The sequence below is a fragment of the Physella acuta genome, unplaced genomic scaffold (genome assembly GCF_028476545.2).
Source record: "Physella acuta isolate Inbredline_101_S28 unplaced genomic scaffold, ASM2847654v3 ptg000085l, whole genome shotgun sequence".
Lineage (NCBI taxonomy): Eukaryota > Metazoa > Mollusca > Gastropoda > Physidae > Physella > Physella acuta.
Window position 1 is genome coordinate 262896 of NW_026731605.1, and position 19597 is coordinate 282492.

At 42.5% G+C, this 19597-nt stretch overlaps 1 protein-coding gene across 1 annotated transcript; it reads right to left on the reverse strand.

The window, feature by feature from the left end:
• Positions 1-1343: 1343 nt before the first annotated feature.
• Positions 1344-18419, reverse strand: LOC131958480 (endoglucanase 4-like). The gene is made up of 17 exons (XM_059323552.1): positions 18284-18419; positions 15922-16102; positions 14364-14484; positions 13683-13772; positions 13279-13332; positions 12594-12748; positions 12026-12132; positions 11089-11189; positions 10264-10434; positions 8736-8920; positions 7757-7916; positions 6939-7050; positions 5587-5737; positions 3261-3405; positions 2840-3005; positions 2382-2572; positions 1344-1868 (listed from the first exon to the last, which is right to left on the reverse strand). Exons 2-17 carry the CDS (start codon positions 16099-16101, stop codon positions 1780-1782), a joined length of 2178 nt encoding a protein of 725 aa, XP_059179535.1. The 5' UTR covers position 16102; positions 18284-18419; the 3' UTR covers positions 1344-1779.
• Between the last annotated feature and the right edge of the window lie 1178 nt (positions 18420-19597).

The window sequence follows — 19597 nt, forward strand, 5'->3', positions numbered from 1 at the left end:
GACTATCCCTTCATATACTGACGTCACAAGTGACCTACTCAACTCTACTTCACCTGCCCAGTGTCCCGCCAAGTCTCAGACAACAAAAACTATTCCAGCCGAGCATGTCTCTGACCACACTATCCCTTAATTTGCTTAGGACAAAGAAACAGATGAACCCTACTTCACCTGCCCTGTGCCCCGCGAGGTCCTGATAGTCAACCTTATCATTCACATATAGGGCTTAAGAAAAAATAATTGAAAACGTAAAAAAAAAAAAAAGTTCTATTAATGTTTATGACACTGACTTTAAAATTTAGCCTTCATTCTCCAAAGCAAATTTTAAAATGCTTTTCTGGCATATCTAGCCCTGGCCACCTATACAATGTTTAAATAATGTGAACACCCGCCATTTTGTTCGTGGTAAACATGGCCTAAAAATGATCGGCAGACATGCGTCCGGTCCGTACGCCATATTGTTGTTAGCAGCCGACCACACCTCCAAGCTAGTGAGTAATCCTACTTTATCTAGATATAGAACGTAGATAACAAAAAAAGCCCATGTATTCTCGAATTAGATGATCATTGAAGCTAAACAAAGATTTATATAAAATAATTAAGGCCCGAAATAGATTCTAGATGTAGAATTTACATTAATCTAGATCTAGAATTTACATTGAGTCTAGTGACCTAGATCTAGATCTAGGCCCTAGGCTAGATTCTAGATTCATAACTTTCCTTCGACAGCAGATCTTTAGATCTAGAGAAATTTATTGTAAAACTAAATGAAAAAGACAGTTGAAAATTGATATAAGTGTTGGAACGTAATAAATACAGCAAACGGACGTATTGTTAAAGTTAAAGCCGACAGAAAATTAGCTTTAGAACGCGTTAAACATTGGAATGGGAACACAATCTTCTTCGATAGGCCGCCATTATCGATGTAAAAAAATAAACACATCATGTGACGTCACTGTTTCCGTCGAGTCTAGTGGCTTTTCAAATCTTTTTTAAAAAAATGGGTTAATCTGCATATGAATAAATCAATTAATTAATTAACGTCTTTAAATAAATTTGTGATCAACAGTCTGTCTGCATTAAAAAATTATTCTCTACCTGCATACCATTTTACAGCTTTCCAGATAGAGTCGAACATATCACAATTTTCGATCAGGCAAACAAATAAATATTCAAACATGTAAACAAAGTTGACTTTTAGTAGTATATAGATAGATGACACATATTGTACACCATATACCCAGAAAATCTGCAGCTCCACAGTAGTTTAATCAAAGTATGATGTAACAATATTTATGGTGTATTTTATTTTGTAATTATTGTAAACACAAAGTTGAGTTATTAAATTGTTTTTATATTTTTTTAATTACAATAAATTCATTGTAAAAAAAATATATTTTGTACGCAGTGATTTCTAAATCTAACAGTCTTGTTTCCGACATGCAATTTAAAAGAATTGACTTAATATAGGAAAATATAATTATTTAATTTTAAAACTTACTACTGCGATCTTGAGTTAAGCTTTAAAATAAGTAAGATTGGGGGGGGGGGGGGGGGGAATAGAAAGGGTTGTAATGTTTATTCTAAGAATTAAAAAAAAGCAACTACAGTTAACTTTGAAAATTTTCTTTTCTTGTTTCAATTATATCTGATAATTTCAAACATTTTTCAAGTTTATTCAATCCAAAACATTGAACACAACAAAGGTTAGAGTGCTAAAGATATTGATGAGGATCTGCTTGAAGTTTGAAATATTTTCCTCTATCGTCTGCCTACTACTGGCTAACCACTGTTGCCAGCCGCTGTGTAGGGACAGTGGTCATTGCCTGTCTGCTCAGGATGTTCTTTTCTCACGACCAGAGATTTCAGCGCTGAAGGAATGAGACAAAAGCTGTTAAACCCATCAAGGTGGCTGTGAATGAGGTTTGAACTTCCTGCACAAGACACTGAAACCTACTTGTCACATAAACTTGACACAATGTAAGCCTGCTAACCCAAAAGTGTCGAGTTCAAATCCGGGTTGGAGTCAGTTAAACGTCCCGAGTTCACCCAGCTCTGATGGGTACCTAACTCATGTTGGGGAAAGTAAAGGCGGCTGGGCCAAGTGCTGACCACACCTTCCATTCATATGCCAAGGTCAAGAAACATGAGAACTCTACTTCATCTGCCCAATCGATCGCTAGGTCTAAAGAGGATTCTATTTTTTTTTTAAGCTACCAGCCAAAAAACCTACCTGACCCTATCACACAAACCTACCTGACCCTATCATAAACCTACCTGACCCTATCATAAAACTACCTGGCCCTATCTTAAACCTACTTGCCACATAAACCTAGCTGACCCTATCATAAACCTACCTGACCCTACCATAAACCTAAACCTACCTGCCACTGCCGTTTGGAAGCCAGCGTTATAATCACAGGCCACCTCGTTGTTGACGTAGTTGGAGCGGTCATCTGTGTACTCGTCCGACTGACCAGGCCCGCCCACCAGAGCGCCGTACAGGATGTGGACGTTCGGCTCCTTGCTGGACATGACGAATGGGCCGCACGGAGCCGGGATGTTGGGACAGGAGCTGGACACAGTGGTTAAATTAGATGTTAAATCAGGTGATCAATAGAGGTAACAAATTATTTCAACAAAAGTTGAAGACATGAAATAGAACAACAATATCGACAAACACACCAGAAAGTTACAGTCACGATGTTTTAGGACAATTATAGCACATGTGTTATGTAGGACAATACGTCTAGCACACAAAGGACAACACGTCTATTACACTGTGTGACAAATGCATCTAGCACACGCTAGTACAGCTTGTGTGCTACACATTGAATGTTACCTCGATCTGTGATGAGGACTTTTAGGAAAATGGCTGCCGTGTCCAATGAGATAGCTGAAGCCCGTATCGCCCAGAGCGTAGTGGATTTGACACATGGCCCAGCGCCTGTACTCAGTGGCGTGTAGTCCGGCGTCAGCCGCCACTAGCGCCGCCATTGCCATGTTCGCTGGAAATTGGGAATTTGTTGGTCTACAATTAGTTTTAATAATATAGCATTTGTTTGTTAGTGTTGTATTTTTTGTTTTGACAAAAAAATTGTCCGCTAATAAAATTGAGTTTAAATGAAATTAAGAATGCAGAGTTTCTTAAAGAACGAAATGAAAATACCCAAAGGACGATACCCAAACAGTAAAGAGTATGAATCACAACAGTCCAATGCTTAGCGATACTTATGTAGACAAAACATCCGAGCAATACTTACAGGAGTACCTGAGCGAGCCCCACTGCAGTCTGTAGGCCAAGCCTTTTGGTGTGTAGGGTATGGAGCCGCCAGGGAACCAGAATCTGAAGGAGTCCTCCACGGCCTTTTTGTAAATGTCTTTCTTTGTCAGCTTGTAGAGGAGAACCTACAAGGGAACCGTGGACAGTCGTTAGACGATCAATAGATGAAAACCATTAGGGTATTACACGTTTGAAACGTATCGGGGATAGTGCACAAATATTAATTGCACAAAAAGATTGGGAGCTTTGTAATTTGTTATATTCTGTAGATGGTTGTATCAAGCCATGCTTTACAATAGTCTTTAACACCAGCAGACCTCTCTGACGATAATCTCTAACTCCACCATACCTGGTTTACAATAATCTCTAACCCCACCAAACCTGGTTTACGATAATCTCTAACCCCACCAGACCTGGTTTAGCCTCTAACCCCACCAGACCTGGTTTACAATAATCTCTAACCCCACCAGACCTGGTTTAGCCTCTAACACCACCAGACCTGGTTTAGCCTCTAACCCCACCAGACCTGGTTTAGCCTCTAACCCCACCAGACCTGGTTTAGCCTCTAACACCACCAGACCTGGTTTACAATAATCTCTAACCCCACCAGACCTGGTTTACGAAAATCTCTAACCCCACCAAACCTGGTTTACGATAATCTCTAACCCCACCAGACCTGGTTTAGCCTCTAACCCCACCAGACCTGGTTTACAATAATCTCTAACCCCACCAGACCTGGTTTAGCCTCTAACACCACCAGACCTGGTTTAGCCTCTAACCCCACCAGACCTGGTTTAGCCTCTAACCCCACCAGACCTGGTTTAGCCTCTAACACCACCAGACCTGGTTTACAATAATCTCTAACCCCACCAGACCTGGTTTAGCCTCTAACCCCACCAGACCTGGTTTAGCCCCTAACCCCACCAGACCTCATGGTTTAGCCTCTAACACCACCAGACCTGGTTTAGCCTCTAACCCCACCAGACCTGGTTTAGCCTCTAACCCCACCAGACCTGGTTTAGCCTCTAACACCACCAGACCTGGTTTAGCCTCTAACACCACCAGACCTGGTTTAGCCTCTAACCCCACCAGACCTGGTTTAGCCTCTAACACCACCAGACATGGCTGACTAACACCACCAGACCTGGTTTAGCCTCTAACCCCACCAGACCTGGTTTAGCCTCTAACACCACCAGACATGGCTGACTAACACCACCAGACCTGGGTTAGCCTCTAACCCCACCAGACCTGGTTTAGCCTCTAACCCCACCAGACCTGGTTTAGCCTCTAACCCCACCAGACCTGGTTTACAATAATCTCTAACCCCACCAGACCTGGTTTAGCCTCTAACACCACCAGACCTGGTTTAGCCTCTAACCCCACCAGACCTGGTTTAGCCTCTAACCCCACCAGACCTGGTTTAGCCTCTAACACCACCAGACCTGGTTTACAATAATCTCTAACCCCACCAGACCTGGTTTAGCCTCTAACCCCACCAGACCTGGTTTAGCCCCTAACCCCACCAGACCTCATGGTTTAGCCTCTAACCCCACCAGACCTGGTTTAGCCTCTAACCCCACCAGACCTGGTTTAGCCTCTAACACCACCAGACCTGGTTTAGCCTCTAACCCCACCAGATCTGGTTTAGCCTCTAACCCCACCAGACCTGGTTTAGCCTCTAACCCCACCAGACCTGGTTTAGCCTCTAACCCCACCAGATCTGGTTTAGCCTCTAACCCCACCAGATCTGGTTTAGCCCCTAACCCCACCAGACCTGGTTTAGCCTCTAACACCACCAGACCTGGTTTAGCCTCTAACCCCACCAGACCTGGTTTAGCCTCTAACCCCACCAGACCTGGTTTAGCCTCTAACACCACCAGACCTGGTTTAGCCTCTAACACCACCAGACCTGGTTTAGCCTCTAACCCCACCAGACCTGGTTTAGCCTCTAACACCACCAGACATGGCTGACTAACACCACCAGACCTGGTTTAGCCTCTAACCCCACCAGACCTGGTTTAGCCTCTAACACCACCAGACATGGCTGACTAACACCACCAGACCTGGGTTAGCCTCTAACCCCACCAGACCTGGTTTAGCCTCTAACCCCACCAGACATGGTTTAGCCTCTAACACCACCAGACCTGGTTTAGCCTCTAACCCCACCAGACCTGGTTTAGCCTCTAACCACACCAGACCTGGTTTAGCCTCTAACCCCACCAGACCTGGTTTAGCCTCTAACCCCACCAGACCTGGTTTAGCCTCTAACACCACCAGACCTGGTTTAGCCTCTAACCACACCAGACCTGGTTAACGATGGTCTTGTCATCCCACGACATCCCCCAGGCCGGCTCAGGGTCGAAGTATCTCTCGGCCACGTCCAGGTACTTGCTGTCGTTGGTCACCTGGTACAGCCACAGGGATCCCCAGCACAGCTCGTCACTGATGTTGTAGGACCTGTCGACATAGGACATTTGGTTAACTAGGACCTGTGAACATGGAACATTTGGGTAACTAGGACCTGTGAACATGGAACATTTGAGTAACTGGGACCTGTCGACATAGAACATATGGGTAACTAGGACCTGTCGACATAGAACATTTTTAGTAGGGACCTGTAGACATAGGACATTTGGTTAACTGGGACCTGTGAACATGGAACATTTGGGTAACTGGGACCTGTCGACATAGAACATTTTTAGTAGGGACCTGTCGACATAGAACATTTTTAGTAGGGACCTGTCGACATAGAACATTTTTAGTAGGGACCTGTAGACATAGGACATTTGGTTAACTGGGACCTGTCAACAGAACATTTGAGTAACTGGGACCTGTCGACATAGAACATTTGGTTAACTGGGACCTGTGGACATAGAACATTTGGTTAACTGGGACCTGTCGACATAGAACATTTGGTTAACTGGGACCTGTGGACATAGAACATTTGGTTAACTGGGACCTGTGGACATAGAACATTTGGTTAACTGGGACCTGTCGACATAGAACATTTGGTTAACTGGGACCTGTGGACATAGAACATTTGGTTAACTGGGAATTGTCGACATAGAACATTTGGTTAACTAGGACCTGTGGACATAGAACATTTGGTTAACTGGGACCTGTCGACATAGAACATTTGGTTAACTAGGACCTGTGGACATAGAACATTTGGTTAACTGGGAATTGTCGACATAGAACATTTGGGTAACTAGGACCTGTCGACATAGAACATTTGGTTAACTGGGACCTGTCGACATAGAACATTTGGTTAACTAGGACCTGTGGACATAGAACATTTGGGTAACTGGGACCTGTCGACATAGAACATTTGGGTAACTAGGACCTGTCAATATAACGTCTGAAGTTGAAGAGTCATCAAGTCTAAATAAAGGTTTGAGTCAACGAGTCTGAGGGTACGAGTCAGCAATTCTAACGCTGTGAGTCAGCAAGTCTGTAGTTGACAGTCAAAAAATATGACGCCGAAAGTCATGATGTCTAAATATCGAGTCAGAAAGCCTGAATATCGAGTCAGGAAGTCTGACGCTGCGAGTCATCAACCCTGACGCTGCGAGTCAGCAAGTCTGACGCTGCGAGTCATCAACTCTGACGCTGCGAGTCATCAAGTCTGACGCTGTGAGTCAGCCGTAGCATGACTCACCTGTAGTAAGCGGCGGCCGCCTGCACCGAGTCACTGTAGATGCCCCTGTTGGTGTTGGCGAAGTCCCACAGCTGTTTGGCGTGCTGGAGTAGAGTGGCCGAGTAGGCGGGGTCTGTGGTGGGATTGTTGGGATATTAGGATAAACTGTGGTAGTTGGGATTAGGATAATCTGTAGTCGTTGGGATATTAGGATAATATGTGGTCGTTGGGAGTTAAGGATAATCTGTGGTCGTTGGGATTAGGATAATCTGTGGTCGTTGGGATATTAGGATAATCTGTGGTCGTTGGGATATTAGGATAATCTGTGGAGGGGGTCGTTGGGATATTAGGATAATCTGTGGTCGTTGGGATATTAGGATAATCTGTGGAGGGAGTCGTTGGGATATTAGGATAACATGTGAAGGAGTAGTTAGGACATTAAGATAATCTGTAGAGGGGCCGTTGGGATATTAGGATAATCTGTGGAAGGTTCGTTGGGATATTAGGATAATCTGTGGTGGGGTCGTTGGGATATTAGGATAATTCGTGGAGGGGTCGTTGGGATATAAGGATAATCTGTGTAATTCTTGTTAGGAGAGTAGGAAAATCTATGATGTGCTGGTTGTGATATTAGAATAATTTGTGATGTGCTCGGTAGGATATTAGGATAATTTGTATATGGATCGTTCGAATATTCTGGTTATCTATAGACATTGACAACTTGGATATTAGGATCGTTGTTTGTAGACACTAATGTTTGGGATATTGGGATGATTAGTACAGGGATAGTTGGGATAGTAGGATTGTCTGTAGACAGAGACAGTTTACATGTAGATAACCTTTGGTCTGGAAGGCCAGGGATCCTGTTGCAAACGCTGCCGCTGTTTCCATAGCAACGTCAGTCCCTGGCTTGGAGGCTGTGATCTTGTAGGCGGGGCGGGCCATGGTCATCAACTCGGGTGGTCCCCAGTAGCTGTGGTCAGCACCGCCGTCTCCCACCTTATCAGGTGAACGAGGGGTGAGTCATAGAGGGTTACGTGAATGTTTTTAAATAACTCTTTATATTGGCTCTATAAGGGATGAGATACATTTTCTCTAGGATGGCTAAAAGGCCTACGGTGAATAGTGAATTAATAAGATCGTAGCGGGCGTCCATAAATTATGTCAAACGTCTTGTTGTTTCAGGCGGAGTCGGATTTTCGTGACGATGGGGGAGTGGGGGGGGGGGGGGGGGGGGGGGTTAAGAAAAGGTGAGGTCATACCATTTTAAAATGTAAATAGCAGCTGTTTTAGTTTAAAGGGAAAAAATCTACTAGAAAATTTGCGACATCATTAATGGACGGCATTTCATTGTAGTTGCCCTTTAACCCTATGATGTTGTCACTGAGCAACTTTGGGCGTGGCTGCTAACATGTAAGCTACACCAGAAATGATTTACCTGTGGTTTACCCTATACATTGTTTACCTGTGGTGTACACATACACATTGTTTACCTATTGTTTACCCCATATATTGTTAACCTGTTGTTTACCCCATATATTGTTTACCTGTGGTTTACCCCAGATATTGTTTATCTGTGGTTTACCCCAGATATTGTTAACCTGTTGTTTACCCCAGATATTGTTTACCTGTGGTGTACACATACACATTGTTTACCTATTGTTTACCCCATATATTGTTTACCTGCGGTTTACCCCAGATATTGTTTACCTGCAGTTACCCCAGATATTGTTTACTTATTGTTTACCCCATATATTATTTACCCGTGGTGTACACCTACACATTGTTTACCTATTGTTTACCTCAGATATTGTTTACCTGTACGTAAAGCTCGTCCGGCTTGGTGTGACACTTCAGCAGATAATCCAGCGGCCACTTGATACAGTCCAGCAGATAATCCGCTTGACCAGCCGCCTCGTAGGCGTCCTTGTACATCAGGTAACCCCAGGCCAGAATGGTGCTAGAGTAGGCCATGGGGAAGTTGAACTTGACGTGGTCTCCAGCTGGGGAGATAAATGTTTTATTTGATTGGTGCTAGAGTAGGCCATGGGGAAGTTGAACTTGACGTGGTCTCCAGCTGGGGAGATAAATGTTTTATTTGATTGGTGCTAGAGTAGGCCATGGGGAAGTTGAACTTGACGTGGTCTCCAGCTGGGGAGATAGATAAATGTTTTATTTGATTGGTGCTAGAGTAGGCCATGGGGAAGTTGAACTTGACGTGGTCTCCAGCTGGGGAGATAAATGTTTTATTTGATTGGTGCTAGAGTAGGCCATGGGGAAGTTGAACTTGACGTGGTCTCCAGCTGGGGAGATAAATGTTTTATTTGATTGGTGCTAGAGTAGGCCATGGGGAAGTTGAACTTGACGTGGTCTCCAGCTGGGGAGATAAATGTTTTATTTGATTGGTGCTAGAGTAGGCCATGGGGAAGTTGAACTTGACGTGGTCTCCAGCTGGGGAGATAAATGTTTTATTTGATTGGTGCTAGAGTAGGCCATGGGGAAGTTGAACTTGACGTGGTCTCCAGCTGGGGAGATAAATGTTTTATTTGATTGGTGCTAGAGTAGGCCATGGGGAAGTTGAACTTGACGTGGTCTCCAGCTGGGGAGATAAATGTTTTATTTGATTGGTGCTAGAGTAGGCCATGGGGAAGTTGAACTTGACGTGGTCTCCAGCTGGGGAGATAGATAAATGTTTTATTTGATTGGTGCTAGAGTAGGCCATGGGGAAGTTGAACTTGACGTGGTCTCCAGCTGGGGAGATAAATGTTTTATTTGATTGGTGCTAGAGTAGGCCATGGGGAAGTTGAACTTGACGTGGTCTCCAGCTGGGAGATAAACAAATGTTTTATTTGATTACACTGATGTATTAACCAGATCGTCTCAAATGTAAGCTTGTCAAGTCCAGAATGCTTGCTGTCTCAACATTGAAATGGTTAATGCACGCCATCTACACACACGCATATCATCTGACCATACGCATACACACGCCACCTCACCGTCACACACCAATCATACCAATCAAAACCTCGGCATCAAACACCATTATAGCATCATACCACCCAAATCATCGCCTTTTCACCATCACATACAATCTGTAACTTCCTTCATCCCACCCCATCCCACCATCACATATCGTCTCACCATCCCACCCCATCCCACCATCCCACACCATCTCACCATCACATACCATCCCACCATCCCACACCATCCCACACATAACCCATCATCCCACACCATCCCACCATCTCACTATCACTTACCATCATACCATCCCACCATCACACACCATCTCACCATCACTTACCATCATACCATCTCACCATCCCACCATCCTACCATCACTTACCATCATACCATCCGCCTGTCAGATCCTCCCCAGCATCCCCCTTGTCCCCCAGAGCGGAGTCGCCCCTGTACGGGATCCGGTTACTTGCCGGCAGTTTACCGGATCGCTGGGTTTCAAAGAACATGATGGACTTCATGAGAACGTCGTTGTAGTTGTATTTCGTCGTGTCCGCTATAAACACAAAATTTAAAAGTCCACTATGAAAAACATTTGCATTTCGAGTTGTCTTTTACAAACGTAGATATATTTTGCTTCAGATAAAACAAACTTTTCAATCTTATTTTAAATCGCCATAATGTTTCTAGACATAACACTAACTTTCATTTACACCTTGATGAATAGTGACCAATTTTAGGCCGGAGTTCAACAGATGTAACTTTCTAATGAGCGTTGACAGGTGTTAGAACACTTCATAAATTTTAACTTGACAAGCAATGAAGGAAAGCAAAATGTTATTGTACGGTGTGTTGAGCGATAGAGCACACAAGTGCTAACCGGAAAGTCTCCTGTTCGGTTCCCGGCCTGGAGTCCGTAAGCCCACATTGAGTATACCCAGCTGTGCTGAGTACCATTTTCCTGGTTAAAGTAACGTCCAGCTGGATATACGAGCTGAACACATTGTCCCTTCATGAAGAGATATACATGTGAACTCTACTCCACCTGCGCTATTGACGGAAGGGTAGCTACACTTTTACACAACCAGTACGACATGACGTCAAGTACAGGGTGATTAGATCCCACAAGCACGTCACAGACTGGACAGAGTGAGGTAACTACAAGACAAGCACGTCATACAAATGACAGAGTGACGTCACGAGATCCTACTTGTAGGCGCTGGGTCCACCACCCACTTGTCCCTCCCCATGTTGATCAACACGGCTTGACCCGTGGGGGCCGGAGACCCGCCTTCATAGTTGCCAAAAAACCTTTAAAATAATTTAAGCACGTTAGTAGAGGCATTATTAAAAGTTAAGGTAGTTTCGGATTGAACAGAAAAGTACATTGTAAAATTACGTTTCCTTAAATTAAAAGTATAACAATAATTATAAATAGATAACATGTTTTAATAAGCAAATGTAAAAACTCTGTCTTTGTAGGTGGTGGTGTGGGTGGGATGGGTGACGATGTCCTACCCGAGATCCACCAAGAGCTATACACTAAAAGCACCAAGAGAAAGCTATTATAAAAATTACACAAGTGCGATCGTTTTCTAGCTTTTGAGTGACCTACATTTACCCCCCACCCCCCCCCCCCCCCCCCCTCCCCCACACACACACAGATGCACCATTCTGCCAAATATCATTTGGTTCGTGGTTGAGGCTTTAGGAACTATATTTCTAGACTGTAAAACCTACTTTAGATTGAGCTACGAACTAGACTGTAAAACCTACTTTAGATTGATGTAAGCTCTGCTAGGGGGGGGGGATACCTAATATCTACCCTTCTAGGCTTATCTAACTAACTACTGTCCGGTCAGTGCAAGTCCGGTAACCCAGACTGGTTAATAACCTAACCTTAGTCTAAATTAAAAACAAAAAAACTTTTAACAATTTAATAAAATTTATTTAACAAAATATGGAACCAAAGTTATTATAAAAAAACTAGAATCTAGATCTAGACAAAATAATTGGACCACCATGCACTCCCAGATTCGCAACAAATAAAATAATACAAAATAATCCATTCACCCGCTCACATTGAGCCAGGAACTAGACTGTAAAACCTACTTTAGATTGAGCCAGGAACTAGACTGTAAACCTACTTTAGATTGAGCTGACTTCCGGCGTGGAAGTAGCCATCTTGACCCTTGTCCACCACGACCCAGTTGAGACCATCAGGAGAGGTGTAGATGGCGTCACCGATAAAAATCTGGAACAAAAAATGTTTGGACGCTGTAGCACAGTGTCATTGAGCAGATACTCAAAGGACTCTATTTTGAGCAGCTGACCATTGTTTAATTTTCTGACACAAACAGAGATTTCCATTTCAGTGAAGGACTAAAAGAAGATACCCAACAGTACCAAGCCTATGAGGTATCAAACGAGAGTTTCTTTCAGGCATCTCTTGAAATTACAAAAAATATAATTTATATCTAAAATATATATGCTTAAACCAGTGTACGCCCTCTCCTCCCCCCTCGAAAGTGCCACCCTCCATGTAGAAAAATGTCTAGCAGAAACACTGTATCAAACAGATTCATCAAGAGCCACCAAACATGTATGATTAGCGTTTTGTTTAACCTTCTTAAAGGTAGGTGTAATGTACTCGCAAAGGGCATCGAAAGAAGGCTAGAGTATTGTAAAAGAATAGAAAAGCACGCATGTACTGACGTCCATTTTGGTAACTTGCTTGCTGTATGAGATGTTGATCATCCAGCCGGCCAGGTCCTCGTTGACGAGAAAATCAAATTCTCCATCAAATCTGTTGCCCCAGTCTGAGTTGATCTTCAGCGTCGATGTGACGCCGTCTCCAGTCATAGGTGGCACTGAAAGCATGATACGGTTATCACGTGATTGTCTTGGTATAATGAACAGATTGTATTCATTTGAAAGGAAAGTAGATAACGATCTTTGAGTAAAGTGAGTTAGGGCCGACATCAAGAAAGATTGAAAACACAACTTGTATTTAATCATAAAAATTACAAACAAGCAAAAAAATAGCCATATAATACATTTAAACCAATTTAAAAAAAATTGTAGTATGGTGTTGCGCTGGGGGCTATCAACACCCCCCCCCCCCTCCATATAGTTAATGATATCACTCAGATAGTGATAACGAAGTTCTTTAAAAAGTAGTGATAAAAAATGCTAAATATATTTTCTAATTTAGACGATATCGGTACATTTTAGTAACTTTTAAAAGAGGGGAGGTGATGGTGGAGGGGGAAGATGATTTTGTGGTAACGACCAATGAGAATGAGTAGGGCGGGGGTGCTCAATTCTTTATGGCGACCACAAAACCAAATAGAAATAACTTAGTTCACGAAGAAGTCTTTATGTTTGTTGTTGAACTTACAAGGTTTAGCTGTTGTAGGGGCTGGTGTTGGTGCTGGGGTTTCACCTGGTGAGGCTGTGAACAGACAGATACAGGTTGTTAAACACACACAAAAACGTATGCTGTGGTTACTCAACGATTACATGGATCCACACATAATATACAACAATGAACTAAACATGCACAATTAAGTAGATACATTTTTAAAATTATTAATGCGCTCTCAGTGCGTTATACAATACATGTTTTTCCCCTGAAATACAAAAACACACAGGCATATACACGCACACTCACACGCACACACTCATGCACATACAAAACACACACACTTTATGGAATGACTTGAACCTGTGAATGCTGGAGTGATGACGGATAACACCCCCCCCCCATACACACACAACTACACACACACACGCTATATTTACTTGAAGCTGTGGGGGCTGCAGTGATGCCTGTACCACCGTCTGGGAGTCCCTCTATGGAGGCCGTCGCTGTGGGGACGATGTCACCATCGCCTGAAAGTAGACACGTGACTCTAGGAATTATATGGCTACGGGAGTCATGTGACGACAGACTAGTTGACACATGACACCAGTTGACCGGTCTATTCGCCGTGGTCTAGAAAGTGTCGCACAACCTATAACCAACATAAGTAACTAACATGGGTCACCAACATGGGTCACCAACATGGGTCACCAACATGGGTCACCAACATGGGTCACCAACATGGGTCACCAACATGGGTCACCAACATAGAACACCAACATGGGTCACTAACATGGGTCACCAACAAAGGTAAACAGCATGTGTCACCAACATGTGTAACCAACATGGGTCACCAACATGGGTCACCAACATGGGTCACCAACATGGGTCACCAACATGGGTCACCAACATGGGTCACCAACATGGGTCACCAACATGGGTCACCAACATGGGTCACCAACATGGGTCACCAACATGGGTCACCAACATGGGTCACCAACATGGGTCACCAACATGGGTCACCAACATGGGTCACCAACATGGGTCACCAATATGGGTCACCACCATGGGTCACCAACATGGATCTCCAACATAGGTCACCAATTGACAACTGTACTCACCGTGACCTAGAAACTGAATACACAGCCTGTCACCGACGTGCTCATCCTTGTTCCAGTCCTTGTTGTGTAGCTTGTAAACTTTATGATCAGCTGATGTGTCGATGATGTCAGCCGTCCAAACCTGCAGTAACAGAGATTTGATTTACTGGCCGTCCAAACATACAGTAACAGATTTGACCTACTGGCCGTCCAAACCTGCAGTATTAGAGATTTGACCTACTGGCCTTTTAAACATGCAGTAACAGAGATTTGATTTACTGGCCGTCCAAACCTGCAGTATTAGAGATTTGATTTAATGGCCGTCCAAACCTGCAGTAACAGATTTGATTTAATGGCCGTCCAAACCTGCAGTAACAGAGATTTGATTTAATGGCCGTCCAAACCTGCAGTAACAGAGATTTGATTTACTAACAGTCCAAACCTGCAGTAACAGAGATTTGATTTACTAACAGTCCAAACCTGCAGTAACAGAGATTTGATTTACTAACAGTCCAAACCTGCAGTAACAGAGATTTGATTTACTAACAGTCCAAACCTGCAGTAACAGAGATTTGATTTAATGACCTTCCAAACCTGCAGTAACAGAGATTTGATTTAATGACCTTCCAAACCTGCAGTAACAGAGATTTGATTTAATGACCGTCCAAACCTGCAGTAACAGAGATTTGATTTAATGACCGTCCAAACCTGCAGTAACAGAGATTTGATTTACTAACAGTCCAAACCTGCAGTAACAGAGATTTGATTTAATGACCGTCCAAACCTGCAGTAACAGAGATTTGATTTAATGACCTTCCAAACCTGCAGTAACAGAGATTTGATTTACTAACAGTCCAAACCTGCAGTAACAGAGATTTGATTTAATGACCTTCCAAACCTGCAGTAACAGAGATTTGATTTAATGGCCGTCCAAACCTGCAGTAACAGAGATTTGATTTAATGACCGTCCAAACCTGCAGTAACAGATTTGATTTAATGGCCGTCCAAACCTGCAGTAACAGATTTGATTTAATGGCCGTCCAAACCTGCAGTAACAGATTTGATTTAATGGCCGTCAAAACCTGCAGCTTAAAACATAGCTTAAAATTTTGTTTGAATATTAGCTGAACGGGAGTCTTTCTTTTATTAGCTATTTTTTTATGGATTTAAAAAAAACATATTGGCAGTTGTAGTAGTATAGCGCCAGACATCAGCCGTACTTTTTGGGTAAAGGGCATCCAATTCATCAAATATAATTTTTATGTTTAATTATGGGTTCCACGTCAAGTCGGCTCCAAGCCGTGAAAACCCTAGTTACGCCACTGTACGGTAGCTTATGGGGTTTTTAAAGCTTGTGGTGGTTTGAAAACTTTTACCTATTATTGTAGAAATTACCTCCCATGTCATTCTATTTCATTCGCAAGTTGGGATAGAATTATCGGCCCTTTTGTCATCCCATTACTGTCGTGGATGTCAAACTCTCGATGCCATTTCTTAATCGTCTTTGTTGCCACACAATTTCAACTCTTGCTTTTACATAATTATCACCCTTGAAGTCGTAATTACCGCCCCTGCCTACCTCCAGAGAGTTGATCACTTGGTCAAAGGTCAAGGTCACCGTCCAGGAGTGCAGCTCAACCGTGATGTCGAAACAGGCGTCGCCTTGGAAACCACCGTTCCAGTGGTTGGTGATGGTGACGCCCACGTCTGCCCAGAGGGGCGGGAAGCACACGGCCAACACATAGACAAACGTCCACATACTGGGGGGGGGGGGGGGGGATAAATCAATCCTTGCTAAATTATCATGTTTTAAAATTTAGACATGGCATGTTTTCATTTTGTTATAAATTTTCTTAAATATCCCATAACTTCTTGACTGTAAACAAAAAATGTTTAAAGCGAGGTCAGTCAGTCACGTTAGGAAGTCTTGATGATATATTTATCTCAGTAAATTTTATATAAGGTGTAACAAGTTACTTAAGTTGCTGTTGTAGCTAGTTGCGCTAATGATAAGACTTATTAAGGTTACCTACGTGTAACTAATGTTCTATCAAATGCAGACACAAAGATTTTTTCTAAGTATAATAGGTCAGACTCGGTCAGATAGCCATTAGTTTTATCTCTAAATAAATAAATTAAAAAAATTTGAGATTTTTTTCCAAATCACTCACATACTCGTTATTGTTTTCAGTGTTTCAGCTTCCTATCTTGCAATATATATATATATATATATATATATATATATATATATATATATATATATATATATATATATATATATATATATATATATATATATATATATATATATATATAAAGATGTGTGGATAAACATTCAATTACTTCACTTAACTCATTTAGCTGAATCAAGTACCGACTATGGGAGGTTTTATTTTTAAGTAAAAGGTACACACGTTTGATCTTCACCACTGAATAGTATTAGTTGAATACGTATTTTACTAACGATAACACTATATTATGGAAAGATAATAGCTAAAAAATAAATAAACTAAATTTTTGATAAACAGCAGAACCTAACCATACATACATTAACCACACACTGACCACACACGTACCACACACTGACTATACACTTCCCACACACTGCCCACACACACACACCACACATTAACCACATACTGACCACACACACCACACATTAACCACACACTGACCACACACGTACCACACACTGACTATACACTTCCCACACACTGCCCACACACACACACCACACATTAACCACATACTGACCACACACACCACACATTAACCACACACTGACCACACACGTACCACACACTGACTATACACTTCCCACACACTGCCCACACACACACACCACACATTAACCACACACTGACCACACACGTACCACACACTGACTATACACTTCCCACACACTGCCCACATACACACCACACATTAACCACATACTGACCACACACACCACACATTAACCACATACTGACCACACTTACCACACATTAACCACACATTAACCACACACTGACCACACATTAACCACACACTGACCACACTGACCACACACACCACACATTAACCACACATTAACCACACACTGACCACACATTAACCACACACTGACCACACACACCACACATTAACCACACATTAATCACACACTGACCACACATTAACCACACACTGACCACACACACCACACATTAACCACACATTAACCACACACTGACCACACATTAACCACATACTGACCACACACACCACACATTAACCACACACTGACCACACACGTACCACACACTGACTATACACTTCCCACACACTGCCCACACACACACACACCACACATTAACCACATACTGACCACACACACCACACATTAACCACATACTGACCACACACGTACCACACACTGACTATACACTTCCCACACACTGCCCACACACACACACCACACATTAACCACATACTGACCACACACACCACACATTAACCACATACTGACCACACACGTACCACACACTGACTATACACTTCCCACACACTGCCCACATACACACCACACATTAACCACATACTGACCACACACACCACACATTAACCACATACTGACCACACTTACCACACATTAACCACACATTAACCACACACTGACCACACATTAACCACACACTGACCACACACACCACACATTAACCACACATTAACCACACACTGACCACACATTAACCACACACTGACCACACACACCACACATTAACCACACATTAATCACACACTGACCACACATTAACCACACACTGACCACACACACCACACATTAACCACACATTAACCACACACTGACCACACATTAACCACATACTGACCACACACACCACACATTAACCACACATTAACCACACACTGACCACACACTTCCCACACACTGACCACCCACTACCCCAGATACCGACCTGTTAATAGAAACTCAGCCGGCAGCAGTTGTTGACAAAACGGAATGATCTCACTAGTTTTGTAACAAGTTCCTGGTACTTCTTTTAAACAACTTTTATCTAACTCAAATCACGTAAAAATTCAACACTGTATCTGTTTGATCGTACTTGTTTTTTAAGTTCTGATGTCCTTACGTAGTGCAGAGTGGAGAAGCTTCAAGTTCTTTGACGCAGTTTATACTAACATCACTTTTTTCTTCTGAACAACATTGGCTAAGGGCAGTTACTGTGTTAGATAACAAGGGTTAATAACTGCACGTCACAGACTGGACAGAGTGACGTAACTACAAGACACGTCACACTACATAAATGGATATGTATGAAGTCCACAACTATTTCGAATTTTAGAATTAATAAGTTTTAAAAAGGAAAAGCATTCATATATTTTTTTTCAAGGATTTTCCCCATTATAACCCCAAAACGCAAGCAAAGTATTACACATATTTTCGTTTACGAAATCGCTTGCTTTCCAAAGAGGTGCTAGTTTTTACAAGCTTTTATTTAGTTCGCAACGTCTGTTTGTTTATTTGTTTGCTTGTTTGTTTGTTTGTGGCAAATCTTGTAACTCAATTTTGACCCACTTCTAATGCAGCGATTTTGTTCAAACTTTCCAGGCAAGTTCCACTTCGATGATAATACATGTCTGTCTAATTTATAGTTTATTTTGATGGTTGATTAGTCATTAAAAATTAATCAAGCGGTTTCGAAACTAAGGGGAGATAATAAAGTAAAAAAAAACAACAACACAACAACAACAAAAAACTATAGATTACTATATTCAATAACAGAAGGGGAGCTAAATAGCTAGAAGCTATCGTCCGACCCGTCTGGTGAGCTGTAGTTCACGCCGAATGTTTACAATAGTAGAGCAGGTCGATCAAGTGAATGCTAATAGGGGCAGATAATAGAGTTTTTAAACTATTTGAAACTAATGGGAAGTGACAAGATCTGCGTCATCGGTTTGCTGTCACCTGTAAACTATTATCACGGACGGCTGCTTTCAATGGGGGAGGGGGTGTGAAATCGTCTTTTAAGAGCTACTGGTAGTGTTTTAAAGCAAACGAGCTGACACGCGACGTATTGTACGCCGCTATTTAATTGCTTTATTTTCTATTTTTCAGTAATTCATAATTTTGCTTTAAAACACTATCAATAAAAAGATCAAGCAGAGCTTGGTATTACCTCCCCTTAGTTTCAAATCGTTTAAAAAAACTAAATTATCTGGGGTGGTAGCGATATGATCTGTTGAGCATGCATGGAGAGCGAGAGAGAGAG